Below are 27,555 nucleotides of genomic sequence, written 5' to 3' on the forward strand. Positions count from 1 at the left end.
TGTTTCCAAACTTTTCTCATTTTGTAACCATGAGGACTAGGAATTTGGATGGTTCTTTAAACAAGAAAAACTGAGAAATGCTCACGTTTCTAAGACCATGACAGATTTTTCACAATTAAGAATAGAAAAAAATGTGTGCTGTTCTGTGGGGGGGGGGGGGGGGAGGTAAGAGAAGAGATTAGCCTTCCAAAATTCAACACCATGTGCCAGAATTTTAGGCCACTGCTTTCAAATGAGTTACAACCTGATTCTCCTATAAAACATTGCCCCAGTTTATAGGAAGACGTACGTGGTCGACATTCAACCTGATCATAATCCATCAAAAGTGAAGAAGTTGAATTTAAGATGGTTCAGCTGTACTCTGAGGTGCTTCCACTGAAGTTTCTTTGCACTTCCTTAGAAGTGAGGTGCAGTGAAATCAATAGGGCTTATAGGATCAAGGAGGCTGCTAACTTTGCTAAGTTCTTCAAGTAAGTCCTATTGATTTCATCATACTTATTCCCTGTAAGTGGGTTGTAACACTGCAGTTTTAAATCAACCTGCATTCAACTGATTCATCTTATTTAGGCTTTAAACTGGGCACGCTAGCCTTTAAGAAGCTGTTCTCTTGATTTAACAGGCACCGCTTTCTGCGTACGCAGAGAGGAATCTAAAACTGTAACCAGTGAAATACCTCTGCTGTAAATACCTCCACCCAAAGGACAAAGTTCCTGCAGGAATAACATAAGAAGGATATGAATGCTGGGAAGTTTAAAGTAGTAAGATAAAAACAAGAACAGCACCTACATGATGAGATTTTTAAAAAGCTTTTAACATCCTCTTCCTTCACAGCAATTTGTAAAATATACAAGTTAGACACCCCAATATGCACACACATGCAGCCCCCAGGAAATAAACATACTTTCGCTGCACGGTCTTTGACTTTGCCAGAAGGGTTTGGAGTCGCTGAATCTGAAAGGAGAAGACTGTGTTACTAGAAAGACCCAGCAAGGACCACATTGTGAAAGAATCTTCATCGCAAGTGTAATGTAGGAGACACATAAGCACCGAAAGTGAATATATTCCCCCCTTGATCCTCTGGCAGCAATACCCCTCAGGTCCAGCTGTGCTTCAGGAGGCAAAGCTAAGGCCTTCCGAGGTTTCCCAGCATCTTCCAGCTATGTTCTCCCTTTACAACAAGCAGGGTCTTAAACACCCACCTCCTCATAATAGGACTGCAGGGCAATTCTCATTTCTTCTGCATTAGTGGACTTCACATCTGTCTGGAGCTTGCTTTATGAGAAAGCAAATTGAAAAAAGAAGTCAGATTGGCACAGCGGATGAGGCAGAAATCAACTGCAGACAACTGTTCACGGCGAAGCCAATGTCTACTCTCCCCACCCCACATTCACAGACAAAATGCCACCAGCAGTATCAAAGATGGCTAATGCTGATTGTTCCAAGAACATTAACACAAAAATTTGGTCAGGGTGGTGTCTGCCCCTGCCAGCTGGCCTGTGATCTCGCTGTTCTCCTGGGCTTATACCAAGTTCTCCTAGCAGCGGGCAGAGAGCCCTGCCAGGCCACCCACAGTGCTGACACTTCCAGCGCGTTCACAGACCACAGTGGGTCAGAAGACCACATGAGAATATTTACATTTTTCTCCTGATGACTGTACTGCCATCTAATGTTACACTGACATTCTATCACTATGCTCACTGTCAATTTGCTTTCAGGCCCATTTCAAAGTGCTGCCTTGGCCTTTTCAAGACTTACGTGATGTGGGACCAGAGTGTCTCAAGAAGTACCTTCTCCTCTCTGTGGCCCTTCCCTGCACTACAAGGCATGTCTGAAGCCCCTTCTGGACCCACTCATTATCGGATGTACAACAGGTGAGCACAAGAGTCAAGGCACTTTCAGTTGTGGAGCCAGGAGTTTGTCACTGGTGGTGGCACCCATTTTGCAGCATTCTTTGCCCCTCCCCATGTCCTCTCAGTTCCTCTTCTCTATCTTCAAGCATCAGCAATAAAGATGCCCTTCAGCAAGCTTTGGATTGGATGGCAATGGTTCAGTACCCTTACTGAGCCTTATTTTGGGCTTTGCCACTTTTCTTTTTAAATTCTGCTACTGGCATTTAACTTGTAATAATTATGACATGTCTTTTAATCTGCTTTTAAGTGTTTTGAGTCAGATTTCTTTGTAGGATCCCTTGAGGACCTGCAAGGATGGAAAGGCTCGGTACAAACATTGACTAAACAAAAAGTTCACCCTACTTAATAAAGTTGTCTTTCTCCTTGCACTGCTGCTCCAGCCTGAGAATTTTCTGCTTCAATCCACTGATCACCTGCCAAGAGGTAAGAAGACAGGACTTCTCCTGAAGCATAACTTGCCTACAGTTTCACATGTACACAGTTACCATTCATGTTTTTCTTCCTTAGCTGTACTGCCCACAAGCCCAAGCCAGATGGGCCTTCACGAGGCATTATTGGCTTCTGGTTGAGGCAAACTGGGCCTTTTCAGTGGTGACACCCCAGGTGTGGAATTCTCTCCCTTACAAAGCTTAAGTTACTGGCTGCCTCCGGGCCTTTGAAAAATAGTCCAATCTTCCTTATTTAGGGAATAAGTGACCCTCTGGACATGAACACCTTGGGCTATGTTGTCTGGTGTCATTACTACACTTGGGTGAGGATGGGGGACCACAAGCCTAGTGTCACAACAACAGTGACAAAAGAAATAGGAAGAGAAACCTTCACACCACTCTTCCTCCAGCCTCTTCCATCAACAGTTCTGAGAGCTAGGAACCACTGCCATTCCCTGCCCAATTCAGCCTGCAACACTCAAAGAGCAATTCTTGTTCGAGGACGAATGTGGTTCAGCCATAATAGAAGCTTTCAAATTAAGGGCACAATCCTAACCAACTTTCCAGCACTGACACAGCTGTGCCTATGTGGCATGCACTACAGTGGGGAGGCAGTCAAGGAGGTCTCTGCAAGGTAAGGTCATGTTTGTTACCTTACCTTGGGATTGCATTGCGGCTAGGTCAGTGCTGGAACGTTAGTTAGAAATGAGCCCTAAGATGTCTTAATTGCTCTCCTGTTTTTACTATGCAAAATATTTTGATAAGTCTTGATGAAAAGCATCATATAAATGAATAGAGAGAAGATGCAATTACAGAGCTATTGTCGTTCTTCGGCTCTGTCCGTGCCCAAGCAAACTCAGAACTCTGGAAAAAGAAAAGAAGGGGGAGGGGTTAAGAACAATAGCAATATTGTTAGAAATATAGGGCTTGCCTAATGGGCCCCCTCTCAAATGCACGACAGAGGTGACAATGAACTAGTAACATACACACGGGTTCACAGTGCAGTTCACTTCACCTCACTTTGCTTCGAGGGCACATTCGCTGAAATCCTGTACGTTAATCACAGATCCCATTAACTTGAACGGGGTTTGCTCTCCAATAAGCTCCTGATTGTTCTAGTGCTATATGGCACAGGCTCCAGAGCTGGAGTTTTTGTTGTTTATTGAGCACCCAAAAATGGAAGGGTTTTGGAGGGAGATTCCCTATATAATTATCCAGCTATTAAATATGCTACTGTGTATCAATAAAGATATTAAGCCAAGCTCAAAAGACCTTTCCTCAATTTTTGCAGCCTCATTTGTAGGTGACAAAAACGGGGGTGGAATTTTGGCTATTTTCAGGGAAACTTCTGAGTGGCAGCAGCAACTGGTGACTGCCACATCCCCCCACCCCCCAAAAAAGCCCCTGTGAATGATGCCTTTGGGAAAAGAAAGACTCAGCAACCCTCAACCAAACTGATACACAGTATCATAATCCAAAATGTCCTCTTTTCTCTCCTGATCAAAAACTGGCGCCGCCTCCCTGCCCTTGACCAAGGAGCACAACGCTTACCCTGACGGATTCCAGTAGCTGGTCAATCTGCTTGTCCTTCCGGTTATTGTCTTCTTCCAGCCGTCGAAGCTTTGTTTTCATCCGATCTGCTTCACATTTCTGGACTTGTATTTTCTGAAACGAACAGGGAAAAGGGGTCCAGGGTTCCCTACACACTTCTTGTAGCTCCACCAGAAGCTCAAACTCAGGCTCTGGAGAGCAAAAATGGGAGCTGAGCAACCTAAGGGGGAGAGTCAGTGGAGCTGCAGGAGAACACCAGGTTGTCTTTCACCATTTCCTCATCTCTGCACCCCCTCAGCTCCCACCTCCTTACATTGGAAATCTTTCTACACAGCTAAGAAGAGAAGTTCCAGAGATCTGTGATTTCTACACAGCTAAGAAGTGAAGCTCACTGGGTGACAGCATAACAGCATACAGAATAAGCAACAACTACAGTGGGAGAAAGCAAACAGAAAGGGAGGAACAAAAAGGGGCAGCTCAAACAGGGACACAACACTATGGAGAGGAATTGAGCTTTTATTTATTCTATTTCAATCCCACCTTTTGGCTCAGAAGCTTACCAAGGAGGCTTCCATTTAAACACACACACACACACACAGAGTCACATTAAGGTTGTGTTGACCTCCACACTACATAGCACTGCTGTGCAGTAACATCACCCACCCCCAAAGGAAACACCACTCTCCACTCTTGTTCAGCTGTTGGAACTGTTGCCATTGCCTCTCATGCTCTCTCATTCTCCTGCAACTGGCTGGGCTACAGCCTGGCTGCATGCCCCTTACTCCCTTATTCTGAGGCTGGCTGGTCTTTTCAATACCCAGGGAGAGACGCATGCACACAGAAGCCCACTTTCCCCTCCAGAAGTCCTGCCCATGACACTGAATGTGTGGCAAGCCCATCCACACCTTCTTCAGCTCAATTATTTCATCATACATGTCTTCCTTTTCTTTGTAGTCTGGTGTTCCAGGGATGTAGCCTAGAAGAGATTTGGAAAAGTCCCACAGATAACATCTGACAGACTCATTTTGATTTCAATTTTTCAAGAAGTGCATTATCTTGGTAACAAGACAAGGCTGCAAGGTAGGCCAGTCTTATTTATTTACTTGCTACATTCTTATTCCCCCAAGAAGCTCAGGGCAGCATCTGTGGTTATCTATCCCGACTCCCTCTGCAAACTGCAGCTGTTTGGTCTTGTTTCTAATTGTTTATGGTTTTTAAAAGTAAGTTTTACATATTTTAAACTTGTTGTTTCTAAAACCAGTTACAAAACCCCCCAAACCAATACACAACATTGGGGAAGTCAAGAACGGAGATCACAATGTCACTGTCTTCTTGCAGACAGGAGACAGATGTTGAGAATAGCATACCAACAGCAAGCAACACATAAGACTTAGGTATTTATTGGGTGAGCGATATCTCCTTTTGATCTGTTTTTAAACTTCCAGCAAGGGTATCCTCAGGGTCTGAACTGGGGATTAGGGCAGTTGAAGAGATCCTGTTTTTCGAGGGGGGGGATGGTGGTCTACCACAGAAACATCTGTGGAATTCCTTGCCACAAGATGTGGTGATGGCATCTGACTTAGACGGCTTTTAAAAGGGGACTGGACTGGTTAATAGAGGACAAATCCATCACAGATCACAAGCCATGCTGGTATATGCAATCTCCTGGTTGTAGAAGTAGGCTGTTTCTGAATCCCAAGTGCAAGGGAGTGGCAACAGGATGTAGGTCTTGTGCTATCTTGTGTGCTCCCTGAGGCACCTGGTGGGCCACTGTGGGATACAGGAAGCTGGACTAGACAGGCCCTGGGCCTGATCCAGCAGGGTCCTTCTTATGTTCTTACATTTGAGAACCAACAGCTTCAGTATTTTGCCCTCTTTTCTATAATATTACAATCCCTTTGACTCAACTCACCGCTGGAGGAGGACCGAGCATGTTTTGGCTTCTTCATGCCCAAAGCTTCCTTTAGATATTCTGGAGTGTTGCTGGGCAGAGCAGACCCTGCACGGTTAATCACAAGGTCCGATTTTGTCTGGTCCACCCAGGCACCTAGTAAGAGGAAAAACAAACCGGGGTGACTGCACATGTAGCTGGAATGTGGCACTAGGCAACCGGAACAGAGCTACCCAGAGTTGGCACCTAAACTCAAACATGTGCAAGCCCCAGCTTCAGCTGTCATAGCTTATAGCAAGATAATGCACTAAGACAAGTGGTTCCCAAACTGTGAGTCGGGACCCACTGGTGGGTCACAACCTGATTTTTGGTGGGTCGCAAAAGGGATGGGTTTTACTCCATTGTAAAAATAGGTAAAGGCTGTCAGATAGCTGCTAATTACCCTACAAAGAGTTCAGCTCCTGGGGTTTACAAGCAGCTGAGCTCCTGCAGTTTGCAAGCATATTAGGGAGATAAATATGCCATAGGGCACAATCCTAACCCCTTATGTCAGTGCTTTCCAGCACTGGCATAGCAGTGCCAATAGGACGTGTGCTGCATCCTGCAGTTAGGTGTCACTCACAAAGGCCTCCTCAAAGTAAGGGAATGTTTGTCCCTTACCTCGGAGCTGCATTGCCCTTATGTCAGTGGTGGGAAGAGGTGACATAAGGGGTTAGGACTGCACCCTTAGTTGATAAAGAATTTAAAAAAATCAGAAGATTTTATTTTTTTATTTTTCTGGGAAGATGTGGGAAAGGAACGAGAGCTTTCCTTAAAGTTCATTACGGTTGCTTCATGACGAGAAATGCATCATGTTTCTTGTAAGTAAATAAAGAAAAAAATATTATTACTTGTAAGTAAATAAACAAAAATATTATTTCCTTCTAGACCTTTTTAAAAAAAGTCTTGTAAACCCAGGTGGGTCCCGATAAGAGTGCCATTTTAAAAAGTGGGTCCTGCTGCTAAGAAGTTTGAGGACCACTGCACTAAGACTACAAACATGAGCCTGAACACACCAAAGTGTGCCCAAGCTGTTCTCATGTCAGGAAGTTAATTAGGAAGTTAATTCTCATGTCAGGAAGTTAATTAGCAGTTACCCCTGCTAATTGGGTAAGAGGCACTTTTGCAAGTGGGTGCTCCTTTTTTTTAGCAGGGGGAGAGTAACTGGCCCACCTCACCCCAGCACTGTCTGTTCTAGTGGCTGTCTGCTGGTATTCATTTGCATCTTTTTAGATTGTGAGTCCTTTTGGGACAGGGAGCCATTTAGTTCTTTGATTTTTCTCTGTAAACCGCTTTGTGAACTTTTAGTTGAAAAGCGGTATATAAATACTGTTAATAATACTGTTAATAAAGTTAATGCAAGAAGGAGCCTGTCGGAGGAGGGTCAATTGTGCACCTATACCAACCTTGTTTGTGAGAGCCTCGCCGCAGCTGCCTTGACCCTTTAACCAGGGAGTTGTCGAAGTGTTTGCTCTCCGCTGTCTTGGAGGACTTCAGTCCAGCCTTTCTCGGGTGGAGACACGTGCTAGAACTGTATGGAGACTCTGGCCAGGAAAGAAAAAGAAGGGAGCACTACAAAACCGGCCCCTGGCATTCTATCTGAGCCAAGTCAGGAGGGACAGGCAGCCTGCTTGCCTGCTACTGATTTGGGAGAAGAGCGAAAACTCTGCATGATGTCAATAAAGATGCTACTAATAGATAGAGGTTGAACCCAGGGAGCCTTAGCCAGGGAGCAAATAGGGGCATCCTCACACTTGCCAGGTGGCTGCCCTTTTAATATTTTCAGAGATGCATCCCCTGCCTCAGGCGCCTGTCTGAGTGAAGCAGCTTCCTTCTGCAATGGGCACCCATCCCAAAACAATTCAGAAAAGCGAGTTCCACCCCCACTGCCAGGGCTGAGCTTTGACAAGGCTTACTTGGTGACTTTGAAAGCTTGTAAGAAGTTTTCTTCTTCAGTTTCTGAAAGAAAAAAAGAAAAATCCTTTTTTCAACACCGCTGTGCCAGATCGCTATACTTGAAAACTCAAGGCTTCAATGTGACAAGGCAATAAAAGGGCAACCAGCCTGCAATGGCATCCAAGTTAAAAAAAAAAAAATCCTTCGTTCCACCTTCAAGTCAAGCATCATATAGACCAGGAGTCTCCAAACTACAGCCCAGGAGCCACATCCAGCCCACCACAAGATTTTATCTGGCCCTCAGCAACTTAAAATATTTTTTCCCCAACCACACAGTTAACCCATAAAGTTCTGTCCACCACACTCCTTTCCACATGGCCAGAGTGGTGTCAGCTTGGCTAACCCTCAGTCAAATCAAACATAATTATTCAATGTTAACCTCACCCTTGCCAATAAAAGAAATGGAGCTTCTGCATGTTGACTGTTCAACAATGCTGTAAAACCAACTGCAGTGAAGAAAGTGTTTTTGCACATGGATAAACAAATCATAACAAACTGGGTTTTGCAGTAGCCAGGGGCAGAGACAGTAGGCCATGCACGGCTCACCTCTGCTCTATATAAAATTGATTTTTTAAGCCCTCAAAAATGTGTAAAACAAACAATGTGGCCCTCCTACTGAAAAGTTTAGAGATCTGATGCAGACAACAATTTTTTTTTTACACACAGTCCTCTCTGCTTACATAACAAATGGTTGTAGAGAAACACAACAATTTTTTTTTTACACACAGTCCTCTCTGCTTACATAACAAATGGTTGTAGAGAAACACAACAAGCACCTGCTAATATAGATCATTTGCAGTTTTGAGATCAACTGACTGATCCAGAGCTGAGCAACATTTGAGAGGATCAGATCTGAGTATCTGCAGATGCCAACACCATGGCTGGAGAACCTCAGAACACCTCCTTGACAGGACCAGAAGGGACTTCCAGTTCACAACTTCCGGTTGTGTCCAGAGATGTTCTGAGGCCCTCCAACTACAGGCTCCGTATCTGCAGATATTCAAATCCACAATGCCTCGCAGATAAGGAGGGCCCACTGTATTTGTGTCATATTCACGAGTGGTCTTGGTCCAAATGGGAACATTTTGAATGAATGGAGTTCCTAACTACCAAAACAATGCCCGTGGTAAGACTGGGTAGGCAGGGAACAGTCAGCTTTCTTTTCAGTGCTCACTGTAATAGCCGGAAAGTCAGAAAAGGAACAAACAAATTGCTAATCTGTGGGACTCTTTGAGTTCCCAGAAGACACCATAGTGCTGGTCAGGCTCACCGTTTCAGTGTCAGATTCATAGGATATTGCAGAAAGGCTGTCCTCTTCCTGTGGAATAAATATGCATACACTGTAACATTTGGTACATTTCCGAGAGCGAGGAACTTTCCATGTGAAGCTGCCTTATTCCAAGTCAGAGCCTTGATCCACCAAGCCCAGCATTACCTACTCTGAGAATTTTGAAAAAGTAAAGAAATTTGGGAAAAGGTGATTAGTAGCCACAGGTGCTACTGGAAAAACAGCTTACAAGTGAGGCCTGTCGCCACTAACCCTTGTTTGGCTCTGCTCTGGCTTCTCAGCTTTCCCTGGATACAACCCACACATTCTATGTTTTTCTCTGAAAGTGTGAGAATTAAGAACCTGCTGTTTTATACAGTGGTGCTGAGACTCCCAGGAAGGCCAAATTTCAAACTGGAACTCTGTGCTTGAGCAATTGACCAGAGAGGTGTGAATACATTTTGCAACTTAGGCTGCAATCCTATCCACACTTTCTTGGGGGTAAGCCCCACATAAGTCACATAAAGTGACTTACTTCTAAGTAGACATGCATAGGATCAGGCTGTTAATGGCTCAGGACCCAATGCATCACCTGGCAGGACAAAGTTCCAAACAACAAAGTCCTGGAACGTGCTGGAATCCCTAGCATGTATGCACTGCTGAAACAGAGACGCCTGCGTTGGCTCGGTCATGTCGTGAGAATGGATGATGGCCGGATCCCAAAGGATCTCCTCTATGGAGAACTCGTGCAAGGAAAGCGCCCTACAGGTAGACCACAGCTGCGATATAAGGACACCTGCAAGAGGGATCTGAAGGCCTTAGGAGTGGACCTCAACAGGTGGGAAACCCTGGCCTCTGAGCGGCCCGCTTGGAGGCAGGCTGTGCAGCATGGCCTTTCCCAGTTTGAAGAGACACTTGGCCAACAGTCTGAGGCTAAGAGGCAAAGAAGGAAGGCCCACAGCCAGGGAGACAGGCCAGGGACAGACTGCACTTGCTCCTGGTGTGGAAGGGATTGTCACTCCCAAATCGGCCTTTTCAGCCACACTAGACGCTGTTCCAGAACCACCATTCAGAGCGCGATACCAGAGTCTCTCGAGACTGAAGGTTGCCAACTAACTAACAATCCTATCTAATTTTCCAGTGCCGGTGCAGCAATACCCATGGAATATGCACTGCTTTTTGTGTTGGGGAGGCAGTCACAGAGGCCTCCTCAAGGTATGGGAACATTTGTTCCCTTACCTCGGGGCTGTATTATGGCTGCACCAGTGCTGGAAAGTTGGATAGGACTGGGCCCTCAGTGACTGGGATGTATGGACCTCTCCCAATATTGGCAAGAAAGAATATTTGAAAGATTTCATTTCCTTTAAAAGTAGTGAGGGGAGTGTTGGGTTGTTTTTTTAAACTAAGAGATTACCTGCTCATTTCCCAGCCTTTACGCACCCCAGCCTTAGATCACAATCTTGCTCCATGTGAAAGGCAGAGAGATGGAAGGGCTAGTTTCTAGAACTGGGATGGCACAAAGAGATAGAGCCTTCTGACTTGGCTCAACGTCGCTGGGCACACACCACGTACGGCGTGTCACAGAGTTTTTAATTTCCTGAAACTGCAGCTGTATGACAATTTTTGTTATCCTTCCTGGACATCTGATCTTGAGCATCTCCCAAACTAATTTGCCTGGTTACAGCAGTGATCAGACTGTGAAACAGGAAAAATGTGTAGCTTGAAAGCAGATGGATCAACACCTGTGGAAAAGTTCACTTAGATATACACTTCTCTCCTGGGTATGCCCTCCTTTACCAGGGAAACATAAGATCTGGCCCTCGAGAGGGAGCACTGGAACACTGGTTTCAGTAGCATGATCTCTGGCGTGGCAGTGCAGAGAAAAATGAATGATGTTATCTGTGCTTCACAGATGGCTTGAAACCAAACCTAGGACTGCATCCAAAGGAGCCCTTCTGCAGGAGGAAGGAAATTTTAGAACACAACCCTTGAATGAACCAAAGCAGTAAATTACCCAATGGAGGGCCCAATCCTACGCATGTCTACTCAGAAGTCAGTTCCCTTGCATTCAATGAGGTCTGCTCCCAGGAAAGTATGCACAGAACTGCAGCTCAAGATTACTTGATTGATTGCTATGCATCACTATTACTAGAGAAAGGCAAATTGTCATCCTCAGAGCTGCCAGTTTAGGCCATGATTGTTTAGCTGTATCTTTTGCTTGTGTTGTGAGGCAGTTTGGTTCCTGCCTTCCAAATTTGGTTTGCCGAGAAGGAAACCTTCCAAGTTTTCACCCTTATGCATGCTGACCTGGAAGCATGCACCACGGAGCACAGTGGGACTGACTTCCAAATCAACACACACAGCCCTGTGCTGCAAGTGATGCAGAGCATCCCAAGCATGGCTGGGGTGCCCAGGTCTACCCACCTGGAAGAGACAGCTCCACCAGCAGGTGTATCTGGGCTCCAAGTCTGGGCAGGAGCCCAGGTCTACCTGCCCAGAAAACCTTGGCCACGGAGGCCAGTAGATCCAGGTTTCAAGTCTGGGCAAGAGCCCAGGTCTACCTCGGCAGCAAATCTTGGCCACAGAGATCAACCAGGAGCCCTGGTCTACCGACCTGCTTGACCTGGGCTCTGGAGGAAAGGTAGTACTTATGACCCCCCCCAACAGAAACACTGCATCTGCCTCTGTTTGTGTTTATCTTTTGCAAATTATTGTAACATTTCTTGACCGAGAATGAATGCATCTTTCAAACCCCCCCAAATATTTTCCCATCATGCAACCTGGGTGAGTTATGAGTCTTAGATGTTCCTCCATACTTACCTTTTGCACACTAGTACAGATACCCAACACAATTGCCCACCCTGAACAAACAGTTGCCCGCCCACTTCTAGAATCCTGACCGTGGGTTGGCCTGCCTGCACCAGACAAAGAGCACTGTCTGTCCTGAGACTGCCAGTGCTCTGTTTCAGCAGAGACACCATACTAGTTTGGGGAACTCCCTGCCACCACGAGACAAGGGGAGCAGCAGGGGCACTGGGGCTGGTGGGGCTTCCAGGGAGACAGCACGCTATCCACTATCTCCATCCCCTGCACGGTGGGCTTCTCCTCCGTCAAACTGTCCGATCCCTTTCTCAAGGCATCTATGACAGGCGGCGGCTCCCACCATCACATCCAGTGGCAAGGAGTTCCACAGACCAGCCACGCGCTGGGCAAAGAGACGTTTCCTTTCTTCTGACTCTCCCAAGGGGGAGGCGGCATGTTGGTCTGTGGAACTCCCTGCCGCAGGGCGGTGGCATAGCTGGAGAGGGGTGGTGCACTCAGCCTGGCAGGGAGGTGGGCGGGGCCGCTCGCCTCCCTCCTTGCCAGGCTGACTGCATCGCCCCCCTCCAACTACGCCACCGCCGCAGGGCGGGGGCCTGTGGAACCCCCTGCCACGAGATGTGGTGCGGCTCTCAAGGGGACTGCCTGGGGAAGCCGCCCCACTGCTGTGGCAGGGAGTCCCACAGGCCGCGGGCCCTCCGGCTGCCCCGCCGCCCTCCCCGCCGACCCACCGGCTCCGCGTCGCGCTCGGGGGCAGCAGCTTCGCAGGGGCCCCGGGACATGGCGACTGGAAGGCTCCGGGACGCGCCGCCGCATCTCAGCCCTCAGCGCCGCGTCTCGCCCGGCCTCCGGCTCCGGCGGGCTCCCGCTTCCGCGTTGCGGGCTCCATAGCAACCTGCCGCCACGGCAACGGAGGGAGCCAGGCGACCCGGATGCGACTCGCAGGGCCGACCGCCTGCGCTTCCGGAGTTCACAGCTGGAGGCTCGCTGGGAAGGGGACAAACGCGCGCTTGCCCGGAGTTTACCCGCGCCAAGCAAAGTGCGCATGCGCACACCTTCGGCGATTGTAGTTTTCCTGCCCTGCGAAATGCGCATGCGCGCACTGAGAACCGGGGATTCCCTGCTACTGCTGAGCGAATAGAATCCCCGGGACTGAGCGCGCGGCTGCTGCGGAGTCCCCACTCTGGTCCGCACCTCTGCACTGCATGGCAGGAAGGGGCTGTTGCTGAGCCTCCCTGCGGGGCTGGAGCTGCTGCAGCCTGAGCAAGTCGCCTAGCAAGGCTGCCCCCCCCGAGGGTCCCAGAGGGGGTTGGAACGGCCTCTGGCTGCCCCGTGGAGCGCCTGCAGCTCCCCAGCAAGGCCCCAGGCAGGTAGGGGGCCTTGCTGCTGCTGCTGCTGCTTGCAGGTGAGGGTCTCTTCGCAGGCAGCAAAGAAGCGTGACCAGCCTCTGGACGTGTCCTGCGTGCACCAGACCTGCTTCTGCAGCAGCCGCGGCCCCACCGCTGTGTCCTGACCCCCCACCCCTTCCTGGCACGCAGATCTGCAGCCAAAGAGCCGGTCTCCTCCCTGGGCTGACACCGTTAAGAGCGTTATGCACAGTCCGGCGCATGTGGCTGTGGCAGCTGCCACCGCCGTGCGCCCAGCCTCCCACGTGGGCAGCGAGGAAATGGGGCTCCTGGGCCTCCTTCTGTCCCTGGGCCCAGGTGCAAATTCCCCCCTGTGCCCCCTCTCATGGGCCCTGCCATCTGGCAGCATCTGCACGCAGCATTCTAGTGCCAAGTGGCAATGTGGTGTACTAAACCGCTTTGTGAACTTTTTGTTGAAAAGCGGTATATAAATACTGTTAAGAATAATAATAATAATTAATAATAATATTTTGGGAGTCAGCTCCATTGAATTAAGTGGTACTTCTAAGTAAACACGTATAGACTAAGGGTCCAATCCTATCCAACTTTCCAGCACCAGTGCAGCCCCAAGGTAAGGGAACAAATGTTCCCATCCCTTGAAGAAGCCTCTGTCATTGCCTCCCCACCACAGGATGCAGTGCACGCCCCATTGGCACAGCTGCACCAGCACTGGAAAATTGGATAGGATTGGGCCCTAAGGCCTGTAAAACGTACAGTAATGCAGGTTTCTATTTTTCTCTTCAGTTTGCTCTTGGAAAGAGCTTTCTGAGGGAGAGCACACCTCCTCTGCAACGTCCTTGCATGAGAAGGAAAGTCACCATGGACAGAAAGTGTTCCCAACTACTACCTTCAGTATGTGCCATCCTGGCTGAACCAACACACCTGGTTTCAGATGACACCTGCTTAGAAAAGTTACTGGATTGGTTTAAGACGTTGACTGAAACTGGTGAGTTTCAATTTTTGTCCTTGTCGGGCTCCACGTAGTCACTTGGAAGGAAACCCACCCTCCAGCTCTTTCAATTATGACTACGGGGGAGCAAAGCAGACCTCTTCCACACAAGTTAAAGCATAGTGCGGTCTGGTATCTTGCTTGGGGGTGTGAGTGTAAATAGAATGCCAGATACAGGTGAGTGCCAGATGCAAGTATCTTCTGAGGCGTCTGATGGACTGCTGTGAGATACAGGAAATTGGACTAGATGGGCCCTGGGCCTGATCCAGCAGGGCTGTTACGTTCCTCCTTCCTGTGGGCTTCCCCCTGGACAGCTGGTGGGCCACTGTGAGAAACACAGACCCCCAGGAGTGTGTTGTGGAATAATTTCAACCAGGCTTTATAAAAGCTCCTATCCATGTTATATGTTTCTCTGATAAAAAAGGAAGTGCATTTCCTTATACCTTCTAGTTGCCATCCCTCAGATCAGCTATATTTATTTATTTATTTATTTATACAGGTATTTATATACTGCCTTTCTTTGGTCGTCAAAGTTCTCCTCAGACTTTAATCCAAGGCGGTTTACATAGGCAGGCTATTCTAAACCCCTGCAGGGATTTTTACAATTGAATAGTTATAGTCTTTCATAGAACTCCTCCTTCCAGCTGGATTCCTTCCAGGTCTGGCCTCTCTCTGGCCCTTCGCCTCCCATGCTCCATTTGAGGGCAACTCCTCTCTGCCACCGAGGGTCAGCTCCTCAGTATATCAGCGTGTCGTCGGTTCTGGGGTGTCGTATACTTGTCTTACACTCCCAGGGTTTTGGGGTGCTCAGAGTTGTTGGTTCTGAACCCTAGAGCCCTCAAAGATCCCTGTTCGGTAGTACTGCCACCACCCTGTAAGAGCCAGTACCTCAGTCCAGGGACACCGAGACCCTCTAGGCTTAACTATATCCCTTGAAGGGACTGAGCACTTTCTTTGCTTAAAGTCTCAGTCCTCAAGTTACTAGTCCACAATGAGGATTTTGGGTAGCTTGCTGAACGGCTAGGCAGGATTCTGAACCTTTGTCCCCAACAGACAATGAAACAACATGGTAAAAGAATTTTTACTATATTAAGTACATAGGGTTACAAAAGGCAGCAAATGCTAGAGGCATAAAAATTTCCAGGAAACATACCAGCATAAAACAACAAAGCTAACTGGCTAACTCTATTATTCTCTAACTCTCACCTGGGTCAGCTTCTTTTGTAGATCCTCAGGCCAGTTACCTAAGAGGCCGCATGGTCCTGGCATGTGGCAGGATGTGCACCCACCACCTATCTCACCAAGATACAAAGACTAAAGACCCTGTCCTCCAGAAGTGGGGCTGGATGCTCGCTCTCTCAGCTCTTTCCTCCCCCCTGGAGATCTACAGCTGCATTCCATCCTTGATGGGCGTCTTTCTGGCTGCCTAGGTGCTATATTATCACCTTCCATTGAGTTGTAAATTCCTAGCAGCTAGGAAATGCAAGCCACTTCTGTGTTACTGTTTTAGCTTGGTTAAGGCTTTACATGTTACTAGGCCTAAACTGTACATATTCATGACATGGGGTACTTCCGGTTGTTTCGAACTGGCAGCCTCAGATCTTCAGGCATACACGGCGGCAGCTCTACCAACTGAGCCAGACCTCCTGCCCATTTTCCACCAGTGTGCCATGAAAGGTCTGCAGGTTTGCTGCAGGAGTTTGGAGCACAGTGGTTGAAAAGTTATCCGGGTTCTTTGGTTCTGTTTCTAGGGCAACGGTCTGTAGTAACAAATTGCCTGTCCCTCTTTCTCCACTGGCAGAGCTAAACTCAGTGGGGTAAGAGATGAATGAAGTCTTATGACGGTGCTTCTTGATGGAGGGGGAGTCTAGGACCTTCTGTAATCTCTTGCCCACCCTCCAGAATCCAGCCTGCTGCTGCTAGAGGAGAATCCATGTTTGACGGAGCTCATCCTTGCAGTGCTCAGTCAGGAGCAGCCGAGTCCCAACATCCTTTCTTTTGTCTTGAGGCTAACAGGAATATTTGCTGCCTCCGAAAGCTCTTTCCGACACCTGCAGGTGAGTTGGGGTCCCAGTTGGGATGAATGTTCAAAGAGAACGTGCTGGGTCAGAGGTTAGGAATCAGTTTCAGTTTCAGTACCTTTATTGGCATACAGTTAAAAGATCATTAAACACTTTCATGCAGCTAATAAAAAAAAATGTTTGCTTATAACATAACACACCAACTTGCAATTAACTCCCGAAATTCAGAGACTTCAAAGAAATGGGGGCACGCTTCAGATTAGACGCCACAATTTGCGAGATAAATGTGGCTATCTGGGAAATGGTGTTAGGGTCAGTGGAAGCTAATAAGGCTTGCAATATAGCAGAATCCTCCAAGAAAAAATTGAGATAGGGTTGGAGAGCTGGACATTTCCTCCTGGCCTCATAATGAAGCGGACAATGGAAAAGAAGATGGACTAAAGTTTCTACAGCACGCTGAGAACATGGACAAATTCTCTCATGTGGAGGAGTAGAGGTTAGGAATCCCAATCCCAGCACTCCCATGCGCTATCTGGTTCGGCCCACACTTTGAAGGGAAAAGACCTTGCTTGTAGCAGGAGGAGTTGGGTGTGCTAGGAGGCAGTTCTGAGAAGGCCATATGGGTGTGTTTCTGTTTTTGATGACAGCAGGGGGAAGTGGTGCTCACCGCATTTGGAGAAGCAGGACCCCTTGGCAGTCCCCTGTGGGAAGACACGTCAGTGCGGAGTGGCTGGGTGCAAGGCGTCCGCACCATGCTGCAGCATCGAAGTTCCCTCCAGCTCTTGTGCGACTCTGGTGAGGACTGCTTGTATGGTGTGTGTTTCTGATCAGCGTTCATGCCTCGTGCCTGCTGGGGACTGAATCAGGCACTGGGGCCTTGTCATCTCCATGGGCAGGGCTTCCTCTCGCGTGTTGAGGACCCTCTCAAACTTATTGCGCCAAGGAAGAAGACATCGAGTCCGGGAGAGAGGCTGAGATAGTTGGTTTAATGCTGTCAAGGATTTTACATTCATGGGGGGGGGCTTGTTACATCACCCCCCTCCCACAGGCTCAGTCTTTAGGTTGTGCAATGGCGATGTCGAGGCAAGACGGGTGATGCCTTGCCCCAGAGTTGTCTGCATGCCACACCACAGCTGGGGTGCTGCAGTAATTGGCTTGGAGCTGCTGGTAGCCTCTTGGCCCAGCTGGAGGTCTCCCCAACCCTGGGAGCCAGGAAGTCTGATGCCTTGATGAGGCTCCTGCTTCCTCCAAGTGTGTCAGGAATCTTCTCCTCTTCAAGCTAGGGTCCGGGCATCCTTGGTTGAGACAAGATTGTCATCATCCTTGTCTTCCCCCCCACCCGCCACTGCTATTTTTAACAGGTGCCCTCGAAGCCATCTTTACTCTCCAAGGAGACCACAGCCTGTTCGTTGCTTCGGGAGCCAGTCGGCTGCTTGCGCACCTGCTTATCTTCTCTGTGCGATCAGAGCTATCTGGCCCTCTCACTACGAAGGACTGCGATTGGCCAGCCTGCGCTCGCAGGATCATTGTTCACATTGAGGAGTCTCTTCAGTCCCACTCCGCTTCCCACATCAAGCAGTCCTTGCAGGTGCTGACCACATTGTTCGAGCACAGCCAGGATGTGTGGACTGAAGTACTTTGGTCACGGATAGCAGAAACTATTGAGACCCTTTTGAGCGAGGGGGCAGTCCAAGTTGGCCACTCGCTGGTGGATCTGTTCCTTAGCATGGCAAGGTGAGTTCAGCTTGATCACCAATAGTGGTGATTTGATAGGGCAACACTAGTGAAATTGGGGGGAGAAGATGGTGCCCAATCCCAGCTGGCTACCCCAGAGCCTGTCCCATTTAAGCCAGGTTATGAGTCTCTTTGCCAGATCTGGTAAGAACCTGACCTTCTCTGGGATTTTCTCAGTAGTAGGTAACAAGTCCAGGAATTTGGTTTCTGGAAAGGGAATCCAATTGCTATGTAGAACCACAGAGAGCTACCAGGAAAGGCAGTTAGGGCCTTGTCAGACAAACTGTGATGGGCAATGAGTGGGTGGATGAAAGGGACGGAAGCGAGTGGCCCAATTCAGGTTAGTCCAAGTTGCCCATCCTGGGTTGTGGAAATTTGCCATCCTCTTAAGAAAGGTCTTTGAGGAGTCTTCATACTCCCTGTCTGGTCACTTCTGGTCTGGGCAGAGCAGGCTTTTCAGTCCAACTTCAGATAGACCAGGGGTTCAGAAAAATGTCCCAGCAACGCAATTAGAGTGTGAGGAGATGCTTCCAAAGGCAATTAAGATGGCATGTGTTAGACCAGTATTTTGAATTGTGCTTAAAAACAAACTGGGAGCCACTGCAGAACTGTTGGTGCAGGGGTCAGCGCACTCCTGTCTGTTCACTCCTGCTCTGAGAAGGATGGGCTGCTCCGTTTTGAAAGGAATGTGTGCAAATAATGTTGAAAGGCTGTTCAGTGGGACAGTGAGAGGGCACGAAGCAGAGTTTTGCAGAGGGGCTGCATGGGTCGTGGCTGTGTTGCTGCTGAATGCAAAGATGCGAGTGCGCTTCAGTGTCTCCTTCTGCTCCTCTCTTCCTCCCTTGTAGGTCTCCTGCATTTAGCTGTCACGAATGCAGTTTCTGGAAAGCGGTCGTGGTTGCTCTGAAGTGCTTCAGCCCAGCTCAAGTCAGTCCTCTGGCACTGGGGCTCCTGAAGCTGGAGGCCTGGTAGGACTCCATCCCTTGAATCTTTAGAGCCCAATTGCTAATAAGCCCATAAGTAGGAGCAGCAAGTTAAGAATCCTGAGTGGATTGTATGTTGCAGGTTTACTGGATTTGCATCACCTCTTAGTTTCCATCCCCTGATGCAACAAACTCAGGCTGCAAATTTTCTTCATGCTTACTCAGGATCAAGTCCCATCGAAATAAGTGGGAATTTCTAGTTAGTTTAGTTAGTTAGTTTCAAGTTAGAATGAATTTCTAGAATTCGGATAGACTTGTACGATTCCCTCAGATATGGTGGGAACATGACTTGGAGGGGCTCTGTCTTTGAGAGGACAAGAGAGACTGAGTTCCCCCTCCCTTCTTTTGAAGCCCACAGGCAATTAAGACTCAAAGCCTCCATATTCTGCTCCAGCCAATGGACTGCATCCTCAGAGCTGCTTCTCACTCCACCAAGTTTTCCGGTATGACGCGAAGTTACAACGTGGTCTCCGAGCTCACTTCCTCAAGTGGTTAAATGCGGCAGGGTGCTGAACACATGAAACCAGACTTTGCGTGGGTCTGAATCAGAACCTGCAATAATAGTTCCCGGAATGTTCTGGATGGTCTTCCCGTCATCCCAGAGGAAGGGATCTGATTGCATTCACTTCTCTTCCTACATTACCAGCCATTTCACAGAATTCTGTGAATATTCTCTTTCCTCTCTCGCTTCCAGGTTTGTGGGATGGACCTTCTGCCATTGCTTCTCCTGTGGAGCCTCTTCTGTCCACTAGATCTTCATGCCTCAGTCTCCTGTGTCAAACTTTGACTCATCTTGAGGAGATCCAGCACTTGGTAAGGTGCAGGGGTACACTGCATCTGCACATGGAGGGTTCACATGGTCAGCATGACAGCCAGTGAAGGATCTCTCCCCCTTTCATAGTCCTCTAAGCTAGTGGCCACCTTGTAGCAGCAGATCTCATTCATTCACTTTGTGAAGAAGTCCTTTCTCCCGTCTGTGTGTCTGCCATGCAATTGCACACAAGTCCATACGTAATAGTCCTCTAGGGACTTTATTGTCGATATGTATCCCGTTTTCCCACCAGGCTTGCTTGTCTGCGGAATTTCCCCACCAAGCTTTGCTATGCTCTGTGGTGACAGTGCTGCAGTTCTGCGTTGGCCTGGCTGTTCCTGTCTCCCCACTGGGAGTGACAGTTGGCAAAATCCTGATTGGCTCCTTCCGAGTGCAGCGGGCGGCACTGAGCCTCCTTGGAGCTCTCTCCCGGTGGGCAAGTACGTAGCCATTTTCCTTTGCTATTTTCCTGTTACGATTTTCAGAATTCTTGCAATGCTGTTGTGCAAAGGAGTTCTCTGAGCCAACTGATCTTGGAACCCAACACAACAAGCATCTTGCTGTTTACCTGTTGTATGGACCTGGATTTATTCCCTCAACACAGAAACGCAACTGTTTCAAAAAGATCTCCTTGTCCCTGGAGGTCCCAAACCACACTATATTGTTTCTGGGGAAACGCAACTCTTTTCTCAGAGGAAATTCACAGTTCTGAGATCTCCCAGCTCAGAATCTGGAGTTGCAAAGTCTGGGATGCAATTTGGTTGTTGAAAGTTTACACAGCTACAATCTTTATTGGTGTCATTAATAAACATGGGATTTTGCAAGTTCAGGGATCCTATTTATTCTTGATGTTGTTTCCGACTGTTCGTCTTGGTGTTCTCAGCTTCAGGTCATGATGCAGCCACTGAGCAAGTCTCTAGCATTCTTCTTGCTTACTTGAAGTGTCCAGATACCAGCCCTACAGTAAGTATGAAATGTGCGGCATCTAGGAATGAAATTGACAGGAATTGTGTGTGACACTCTCCAGTTCTAAGTAGCCCAAGGTGGAGGGGGATAATGGGTGAGGAACTGATGAATGTGCTGGAAACGCCAACCTGTTCTTCTCTATCAACCAGATAAGGGCAGATCTAGGATTCAGCTTTGCTCCCTTTCAGCAAGGAGTTGGACCAAACTGGAAGCAGAATCCCTGAACCAGATTCAGAGAGGCTTACTTCAGAACTGAACCTGAATCTAAAACCTCTGAGGCCCCAATCCTTAACTTTCCAGCACCGACGCTGCCCTGAGTTAAGGTTCCCTTACTTTGAGGAAGCCTCTGTGACTGTCTCTCCAACACAGGGTGTAGCACACACCCCATTGGTACTGCTGCATCAGTGCTGAAAAGTTGGATAGGATTGGGCCATTAGTTGCCTTGGTCCTGAACCTTAATTCTAAAACCACTTTTAAAAAATTCAGACACAGTTTGTGTGTGTGTGTGTGTGTGTGTGTGTGTGTGTGTGTGTGTGTGTGTATAAATAACTGTATATTTTTTTCCTTCAGTGAAAACAGCAGTTGTTTGTATTCTTTACATAGAGTTGCACTGCAAGCAAAAGTGAGCAATCTTATTCTGCCCACAATGTCTCTGAGCTGGAGCTGTGAAAAAACTGGTGAACCAGAAGTGAAAACTAGATTTTTTGTGTTTAAAATAATGGTTTGATTCCCTGCTTTTCAGGTCCTGAAGAAGGCATTCCAAGCCATGCTGAAATGGTTTCTGAGCTTATTGGACACATGTGGCGCCACTGAGGACTTCCAATGGCACAGGCAGTTTCTTGGACGTAAGGAAACAGTTGGGTAGACCTGTGACCTAGTCAGTGTGATTAGTACAGCAGGCAATTACTAGATTTATTTGCTGTTTTCGTAGAGGAAGCCGGCTGATCGTTGACACGCAAAATGTCTTGCGTCCAAGGCTGTGTTTTTACAGACACATGGATGTGCTGCTGTCCATTGGTCACGAGCTGCACACCTCGTGTTTCAGTCTTGTAAAGAGCTGCTCTGTGGAGGTTGGCTTGCCCTTTGTGTGTGAGGCTTTTATTAAGCTGCTGCTCTGAGCACCCAATTTGATGCAAGGGGGAAAGTGATTTTAATAAATAGAGCAATACACCTTGACTTCCACTCACTTGACTTTCATCGCTTTGCTCTTTCAGCCGTTTCCAATTATAACCACATTTCAAAATTTGTCCTTGTGCTTTCCTCTTTCTTCCAATTTCATCCAACCTTCCATGACGTTCTTATGTTTCTTTTCCTTTTATTTCTGTTTCTTTGCGTTTTGCATGCATTCGCACATGTTATATAGATATTTAGGTTCTCCACCAGCCAAAATAAATTTGCAAGCTTAATAAGGCTCTGCTTTGACACCCATTTTTTACTTTTGTCCATGCTCTGATCCCTAACCAAATGAAAGAGCCAGGTCCTGCTTTAAATAAATAAAACCCTTGACATGACACTCCAATACCTGCCAAGTATTTGTGTTACTCTCCTACCTGGTTGTTCCTTCCTGTTGGACCCCTTCCCAGTGGATTCCCACCCACTTTTTCCTGAGTGGGGTCTCTGCTGTCTGGGACCCTCTTGTGGCTAGTCAGCTGTTGGCTTCTCTTTTGCAGATGTGTTGCCTGTTGTGCAGAAACGTCTGTGCAGCCCAAGCTGGGAAGCACGGGACTCTGCTCTAGAATTCCTCACGCTGATGGCGAAGCATTTGAGAGGTGAGTGCAAAGGTGGCAATTCTTTAGACAGGAAGGGTAAGTTCATCGTGCAGGAGGAGCCTGTCAGATAGCATTTGGTCCAGGGTGGAATTAGACCCAGGGGGTACTTGGGGCTGTATTCCCACTCAGGGAGGAAGATATGAGCCAGTCACTTCTAGCCATACCTGCTTCGCAGGGCTGTCATGGGGTGGGAGTGGACAATGAATACTCCCCTGAGCTTCTTGGAGGACGGGCCAGACTAAGAAGTAGTAATAAGCGTATTTAAATTAGCTGAGTGAATCCTCCATCTTCAGAGGCAGCTGACATCCGAGTACCAGGGGGCAAGGTGTTTTCTTCCCATCATGCCTTGCGTGTGAGCTTTCCTGAGCATACGTGCCCTCCTCTTTGCCAGACTCTGGAGACCCAAAGCCTGCCTGCGCAGGGAACTCTGCTTTCTGCAGAATCTGTCTGTGGTAGAATTGTTGTCCCGGGCAGGTCTTTGCTTGGCAGCAGAGGGAAGCTGCCAAGAGATTGAGGCTAAAGGGCCACGACCACCCTGTTGGCACTGCTTTTTCTTTCCACAGGGCAGGAGTGGTTTTGGCAAGTGTTCTCCTCCTCGGAAACGCTGGCCCTGGCAGAGGGCCTCCTGAACGACCCAGAGAGCTACGTGCGAGCCAGTGCAGTGAAGGCCTCGGGGCAGTTCTCCTTAATGGCCAGCGTCGACTCAAAGACAGCTGGATGGGATCATAATGGGAGCGACAAAGAGGTACAGCACTTCCAACAGACAGACAGAGTACACTGTGTCTTGCCTACCTCAGCAGGCGGCAGAGCTGAGTAGACAAATTCATGGAGGCAGCAATATGAGTAGCTATGATTAGCCAAGTAGAGCCTCTGTGTTCCGAGATGGTCTGCCTCTGAATACCAGATGCTGGGAACAAAACAGAGAGGGGGGGGGAAGACTATGGCCCTTCTGACCTGCCTGTGGGCCTGCCAAGCTATTTTGGCTTGCCACTGTTGGAGACAGAATGCAGGGCCTGATCTGATGCAGCACAGGTGCTTCTTAATCAAATTGTACAAGGATTTTTTGTCTGTTGGGCTATGATTCAGGACTTGCAGGAGGAGCAAGAAGTTATAGCCTTGGAATGATCAGGAGGATACCAATTAGGTTCAGCTTTTTTTCTTTTATCTGATCAAAAAAAAACATATATCTAATCATAGAAAATACAGGTGGCAGGCACCATCTTAAGAGGCACTCTCCTTTCATTATTGCAAAAAGGGAATGCCTTTTCCAAGACGGATGTGCAGGTGTCGTTGCAAGTCATGATCAAAAGGAGTTCTCGCTTTGGAACTCTTGTGTTTACCTGTATGCGCATCTATGTCAGTTAAACAGGCTAAATCCTAGATGAATAATCCACTAAGGGTTCTTTAACTGGGTCACAGCCCTAGTAATTCCCGCATGTTGACGCAGCGGCACTGGGAGAGAGAATGGGTAGCTCCTAGGCAAGGGAGAAAGTAGGCGGAGTACACGAGAAATGAACAATACAGTCCACCCTTTTATCTACAGAGAATTTGTTTCAGGATCCCTGCTGGAGGTGGATTTCCCCCAGTATCCAAGGCATCTGTGGTGAGTCAAATCCATGGATGCCAGATCTGCAGATACTGGGAGTACACTGTATTTCTAGGCAGCTTTTCTTGTGCTTGTTCTCCAGGCCAGCGTTGCAGCTCGCTTGCTGGAAATCTTGTCGACAGACTCCGAAGGCTTCCCTCGAAGAGCCGTGATCGGCGTCTTCACCGACTGGCTTCGGGAAGGCCACATGACTGCCCTGACCGACCCCGAGCAGTTCTTGGCCAGAGTGATCCAAGTCGTGAATGGAGACTTGGACTGGGAAGTCAAGGTGAGCGGCTTGGAGCTGGCTGAGGTTTTTGCTGCCCAGGCGTTTGGCCAGCACGGGGCCACTCAGTGCCTGTCTGCTGTCGACTCACCCCCTGCCAGCCAGCCTGACTGTCTCCCCGAACCGCTACAGACGTTCTGCCGCGTGAAACTGTTTGATCTCCTTTTTGGAGCTCTGGGCGACTGTGACAGGCCGGTGGCGCTGAAAGCCTGCAAGGTCCTGATGGCTGTGAAAGCAAAGATTTGCAAGGACAGCTCCCCGCAGGAGGGGCAGAGATCAGGACTGGATGGCAGCTGTCAGCTGCAGGAGACGTTGGGAAGAGCGACTTCTTGTCCCCCAATCCCTTCCGGCGGGGCCTCTGTTGAGACTGTCCCCCAAGACCCCAGGCACGTTCTCCTGATCCTGGAATCGCTAGACCTGGAGGGGTTGCAAAGATCGCTGGACAAAAGCAGCGACTACCTTGAGAACAGCCCCCAGTCCCTCTTGCAGGACTTCCTGTCTGCTAGAGGAGACATGGAAGAGAATGAAGCAGACTGCTACTGACTTGGGAAAAGCAGTTTTTTTTCAACATTCTGCAGTCTAAAGCACATTGCCCTTCCTCACATTATTCCATAAGCCACTGTAGGTTTTTGCTCTGCTTTCGCAAGACCTCTGCCCATGTTAAGAATTGTAAACTTTTATAGGAAAAAAAAGGCAAGAAGACAGAGTCTTATGTAACCATGCATAGCGTGGATAAAGCGGAGAGAGGAGAGATTTTTCCTTCCTCCCTCATAGTGCTAGTATTCAGAGTTGTCTAGTAAAATCAATTATTTTAATATATATTAAAAGTCTTCTATCTGGCACTTCCTTCCCCCTCCAATCAGGGAGATGCCCCAGGCAGCTTCCACCTAACCAGTAAATGCAGTAACATCAAAGCAGCGAAACAAAAACAAAAGCAGCAGCCAAGAGCGACAGAAATGGAGCGGCAGCTCAGTGGTTCCAGCCTCAGCATCGCAGCTCAAAGGCCAAGCTAAACAAAGCTAGTCTGGAGTCAGTGCCAGAAATAACATAAAAGAAGGTGACAAACGTTTATCCTGCAGGTGGGAGTTCCATAGTTCCTCTGCAGGCACCACCACCACAGAGAAGGCCCTGTCTTGCATCCCCACCAAGCGTACATGCACAAGAGTCCCTCTCAGATGGGCTGTGGAGGGGCGGGTTCCTGTGGGGGGGAGGCGGTCCTTCAGGTTAGCAGGAGATTCAGGATAGACAAATGACAGGTGTTCTTTACACAATGCATCATTGATACATGGAATCTGCTGCCCTGAGACGCGGTGGTGGAGAGTAGCTTAGGTGCCTTTAAAAAGTGATCAGACAAATGCATGGAGAAGGAGAGGTCTGCTGTTGGATCTAGTATGTAGAACCTCTGTATTCCAAAGCAGTCTACCCCTGAATAATGGTTGCTGGGAAGGTAGCAGCAGTGGGAGAGAGTGGTTGCCTTTATCTGTTGCTTGCAGGCTTCTGAGAGGCATCTGGCTGGACAATGTGGAAGGCAGGATCTCGGGTTAGATGAACCTTTGCTCCGGTCCAGCAGGGCTCTTCTTGGGTCTTGGGTTGTCATGGCAGGCACCAGCCACATCACAGAAACCCTGCAAATGCCCCCCCAGGATATACTCCATGTTTGCACACACACCACGTCACCCCCTCCCAGTGAAGTGGACCGCTCTTATTTCACCCCTGGAGCTCTTTAACAGGCCCCAGTGCAGCAACGGGAGACTGAATGGCCAGGGACTGTGAAATGGTGTTGGAGGAAGACCCCCCCCCCCAGTTGCCCAATAAGCATTCCCACGGGCTGTGGCTTGCCAGGCTACGATAGGGAGCAGTGGCAGAAACAGGCTGTCTCTATCTCAGGGGTTGGCTGTGACCCAGGCCCACTTTTGGAGCCCCTTGGGGGGTACAGCACAATCAGGTCCCAGCCCTGTGCATGTAAACAAGCTCTTAATGCAGATAGAGCGTAAGGGGAAAGGGGTGCGATCTCGGCCTTTTGAGCATGATGCCCAGAGAGGATGATGGGGAAGGATCAAAAGGCGAAGTAGCAGTGCTGTCTCATCTGAGCATTATGTAACGCTGCAGTCCTCCAGACAGGCCGCTCCTGGGAGCTGGCCTGGAGGTGGACACGGGAGAGCAGAATCTGTCATTCCCACACATTGCCCGCATCCCAAACCAGTGGTGCAAATAGGAACTGACAGCATGGAGGAAAAAGACATGCTGAAGAGGAGACCTACACAGAGGTCAGGAATCTGAGCCTACTTCAGAGCTTGAACTCGCATCCCTATGTAAGAGTCATTCCAGCACTTGTACCTGAACAAAGTACCAAGAAGACCATAGTTCTCCTAGTACTATAGGTTATGCTGTAGTTAGGGCTGGGAAGCCACACAAGCACTCTTAAGAGTCTTAGCTTTCATTTTCTAAAAATAAAGTTTCTAGTCCTCATGCTTTTGAAACTGTTTAAAACTATGGAGTCAAATCTAAGAAGCTGGAAGGGTAGCAAAGGGGGTTCCTTTTAGCAACTGGAACAAGGGATTAGAAAGGGGTATGAGACTTATAGCACAACCCTAGACATGTCTACTCAGAAGTAAGTCCCATTGTGTTCCATGAGGAAAGCATGTATATTGGATTGCAGCCAAACATGGTATTTTGCCAGGAGTGGTTGGCTCCCCAAATATCTGGGACTTAATCTTAGCTGCTTGGGGTATGTGGGCATGTGTTATATACCCACCCTGTGGATGAGGAGAATCTAATAAGGCTTTCTGAGCGTACAACACACTTCACATGTACCAACTTGAGAAGGTTCTTGCAATAAGCCTGGGAGGTAAGTAAGCAAGCATGATTATTCCCATATTGCAGAGGGGGAAGACTGAGGCTGGGAGGGAGTGACTTGCTTAAGGGCCACCTAGCAAAGATTCATGGCAGAGGCAAAATGCAAACTGGCGAAGTCATGATTATGCTACACCAGGTCTCTTTGTGGGTTGGGACCTGAAGTTTGTTGAAAGTGCTGTGAGTTTTCAAGTAGATGCAAGGAGTGTGGGGGGGCTGTATCAGAAGAAGTATTCCCTAATGAGGCCTACATTTTAAGAATGCACATCCTCAAAATACCAACCAAGCAGAAAAGATCAAGCAATTAAACTGCCAAGAACCTCCCCCATC

At 48.4% G+C, this 27,555-nt stretch overlaps 2 protein-coding genes across 3 annotated transcripts in view; one reads left to right on the forward strand and one right to left on the reverse strand.

Annotated features, from left to right (window-relative positions):
• IQCE (IQ motif containing E) overlaps positions 1-12,790 on the reverse strand; it is a 28,197-nt gene extending 15,407 nt beyond the window's left edge. Inside the window, exons 1-11 of the mRNA XM_066609410.1 lie at positions 12,594-12,790; positions 9,046-9,093; positions 7,736-7,778; positions 7,226-7,363; positions 5,802-5,936; positions 4,795-4,865; positions 3,890-4,003; positions 3,152-3,202; positions 2,253-2,323; positions 1,200-1,272; positions 902-951 (exon numbers count right to left, since the gene is read on the reverse strand). Of these exons, the coding sequence (XP_066465507.1) occupies positions 902-951; positions 1,200-1,272; positions 2,253-2,323; positions 3,152-3,202; positions 3,890-4,003; positions 4,795-4,865; positions 5,802-5,936; positions 7,226-7,363; positions 7,736-7,778; positions 9,046-9,093; positions 12,594-12,644 (845 nt within the window). The 5' untranslated portion in view covers positions 12,645-12,790. The remainder of the gene's footprint in view (positions 1-901; positions 952-1,199; positions 1,273-2,252; positions 2,324-3,151; positions 3,203-3,889; positions 4,004-4,794; positions 4,866-5,801; positions 5,937-7,225; positions 7,364-7,735; positions 7,779-9,045; positions 9,094-12,593) is intronic.
• A 197-nt stretch (positions 12,791-12,987) lies between these two features.
• BRAT1 (BRCA1 associated ATM activator 1) lies at positions 12,988-25,571 on the forward strand. Of its 2 annotated transcripts, none has more exons than XM_066640691.1 (14): positions 12,988-13,267; positions 14,013-14,214; positions 16,120-16,274; positions 16,886-17,033; positions 17,600-17,972; positions 18,821-18,940; positions 19,307-19,398; positions 19,650-19,768; positions 20,020-20,206; positions 20,650-20,729; positions 21,475-21,577; positions 22,403-22,501; positions 23,065-23,246; positions 24,190-25,571. In XM_066640691.1, the coding sequence occupies exons 2-14, from the start codon at positions 14,070-14,072 to the stop codon at positions 24,913-24,915; spliced, it is 2,529 nt and encodes an 842-aa protein (XP_066496788.1). In that variant the 5' UTR covers positions 12,988-13,267; positions 14,013-14,069; the 3' UTR covers positions 24,916-25,571. The 2 variants fall into 2 exon arrangements, with proteins under 2 accessions (XP_066496788.1, XP_066496789.1); XM_066640692.1 differs by having other exon boundaries at positions 16,889-17,033.
• Positions 25,572-27,555: the final 1,984 nt, after the last annotated feature.

This window comes from Tiliqua scincoides, chromosome 13, assembly GCF_035046505.1.
Source record: "Tiliqua scincoides isolate rTilSci1 chromosome 13, rTilSci1.hap2, whole genome shotgun sequence".
NCBI lineage: Eukaryota > Metazoa > Chordata > Lepidosauria > Squamata > Scincidae > Tiliqua > Tiliqua scincoides.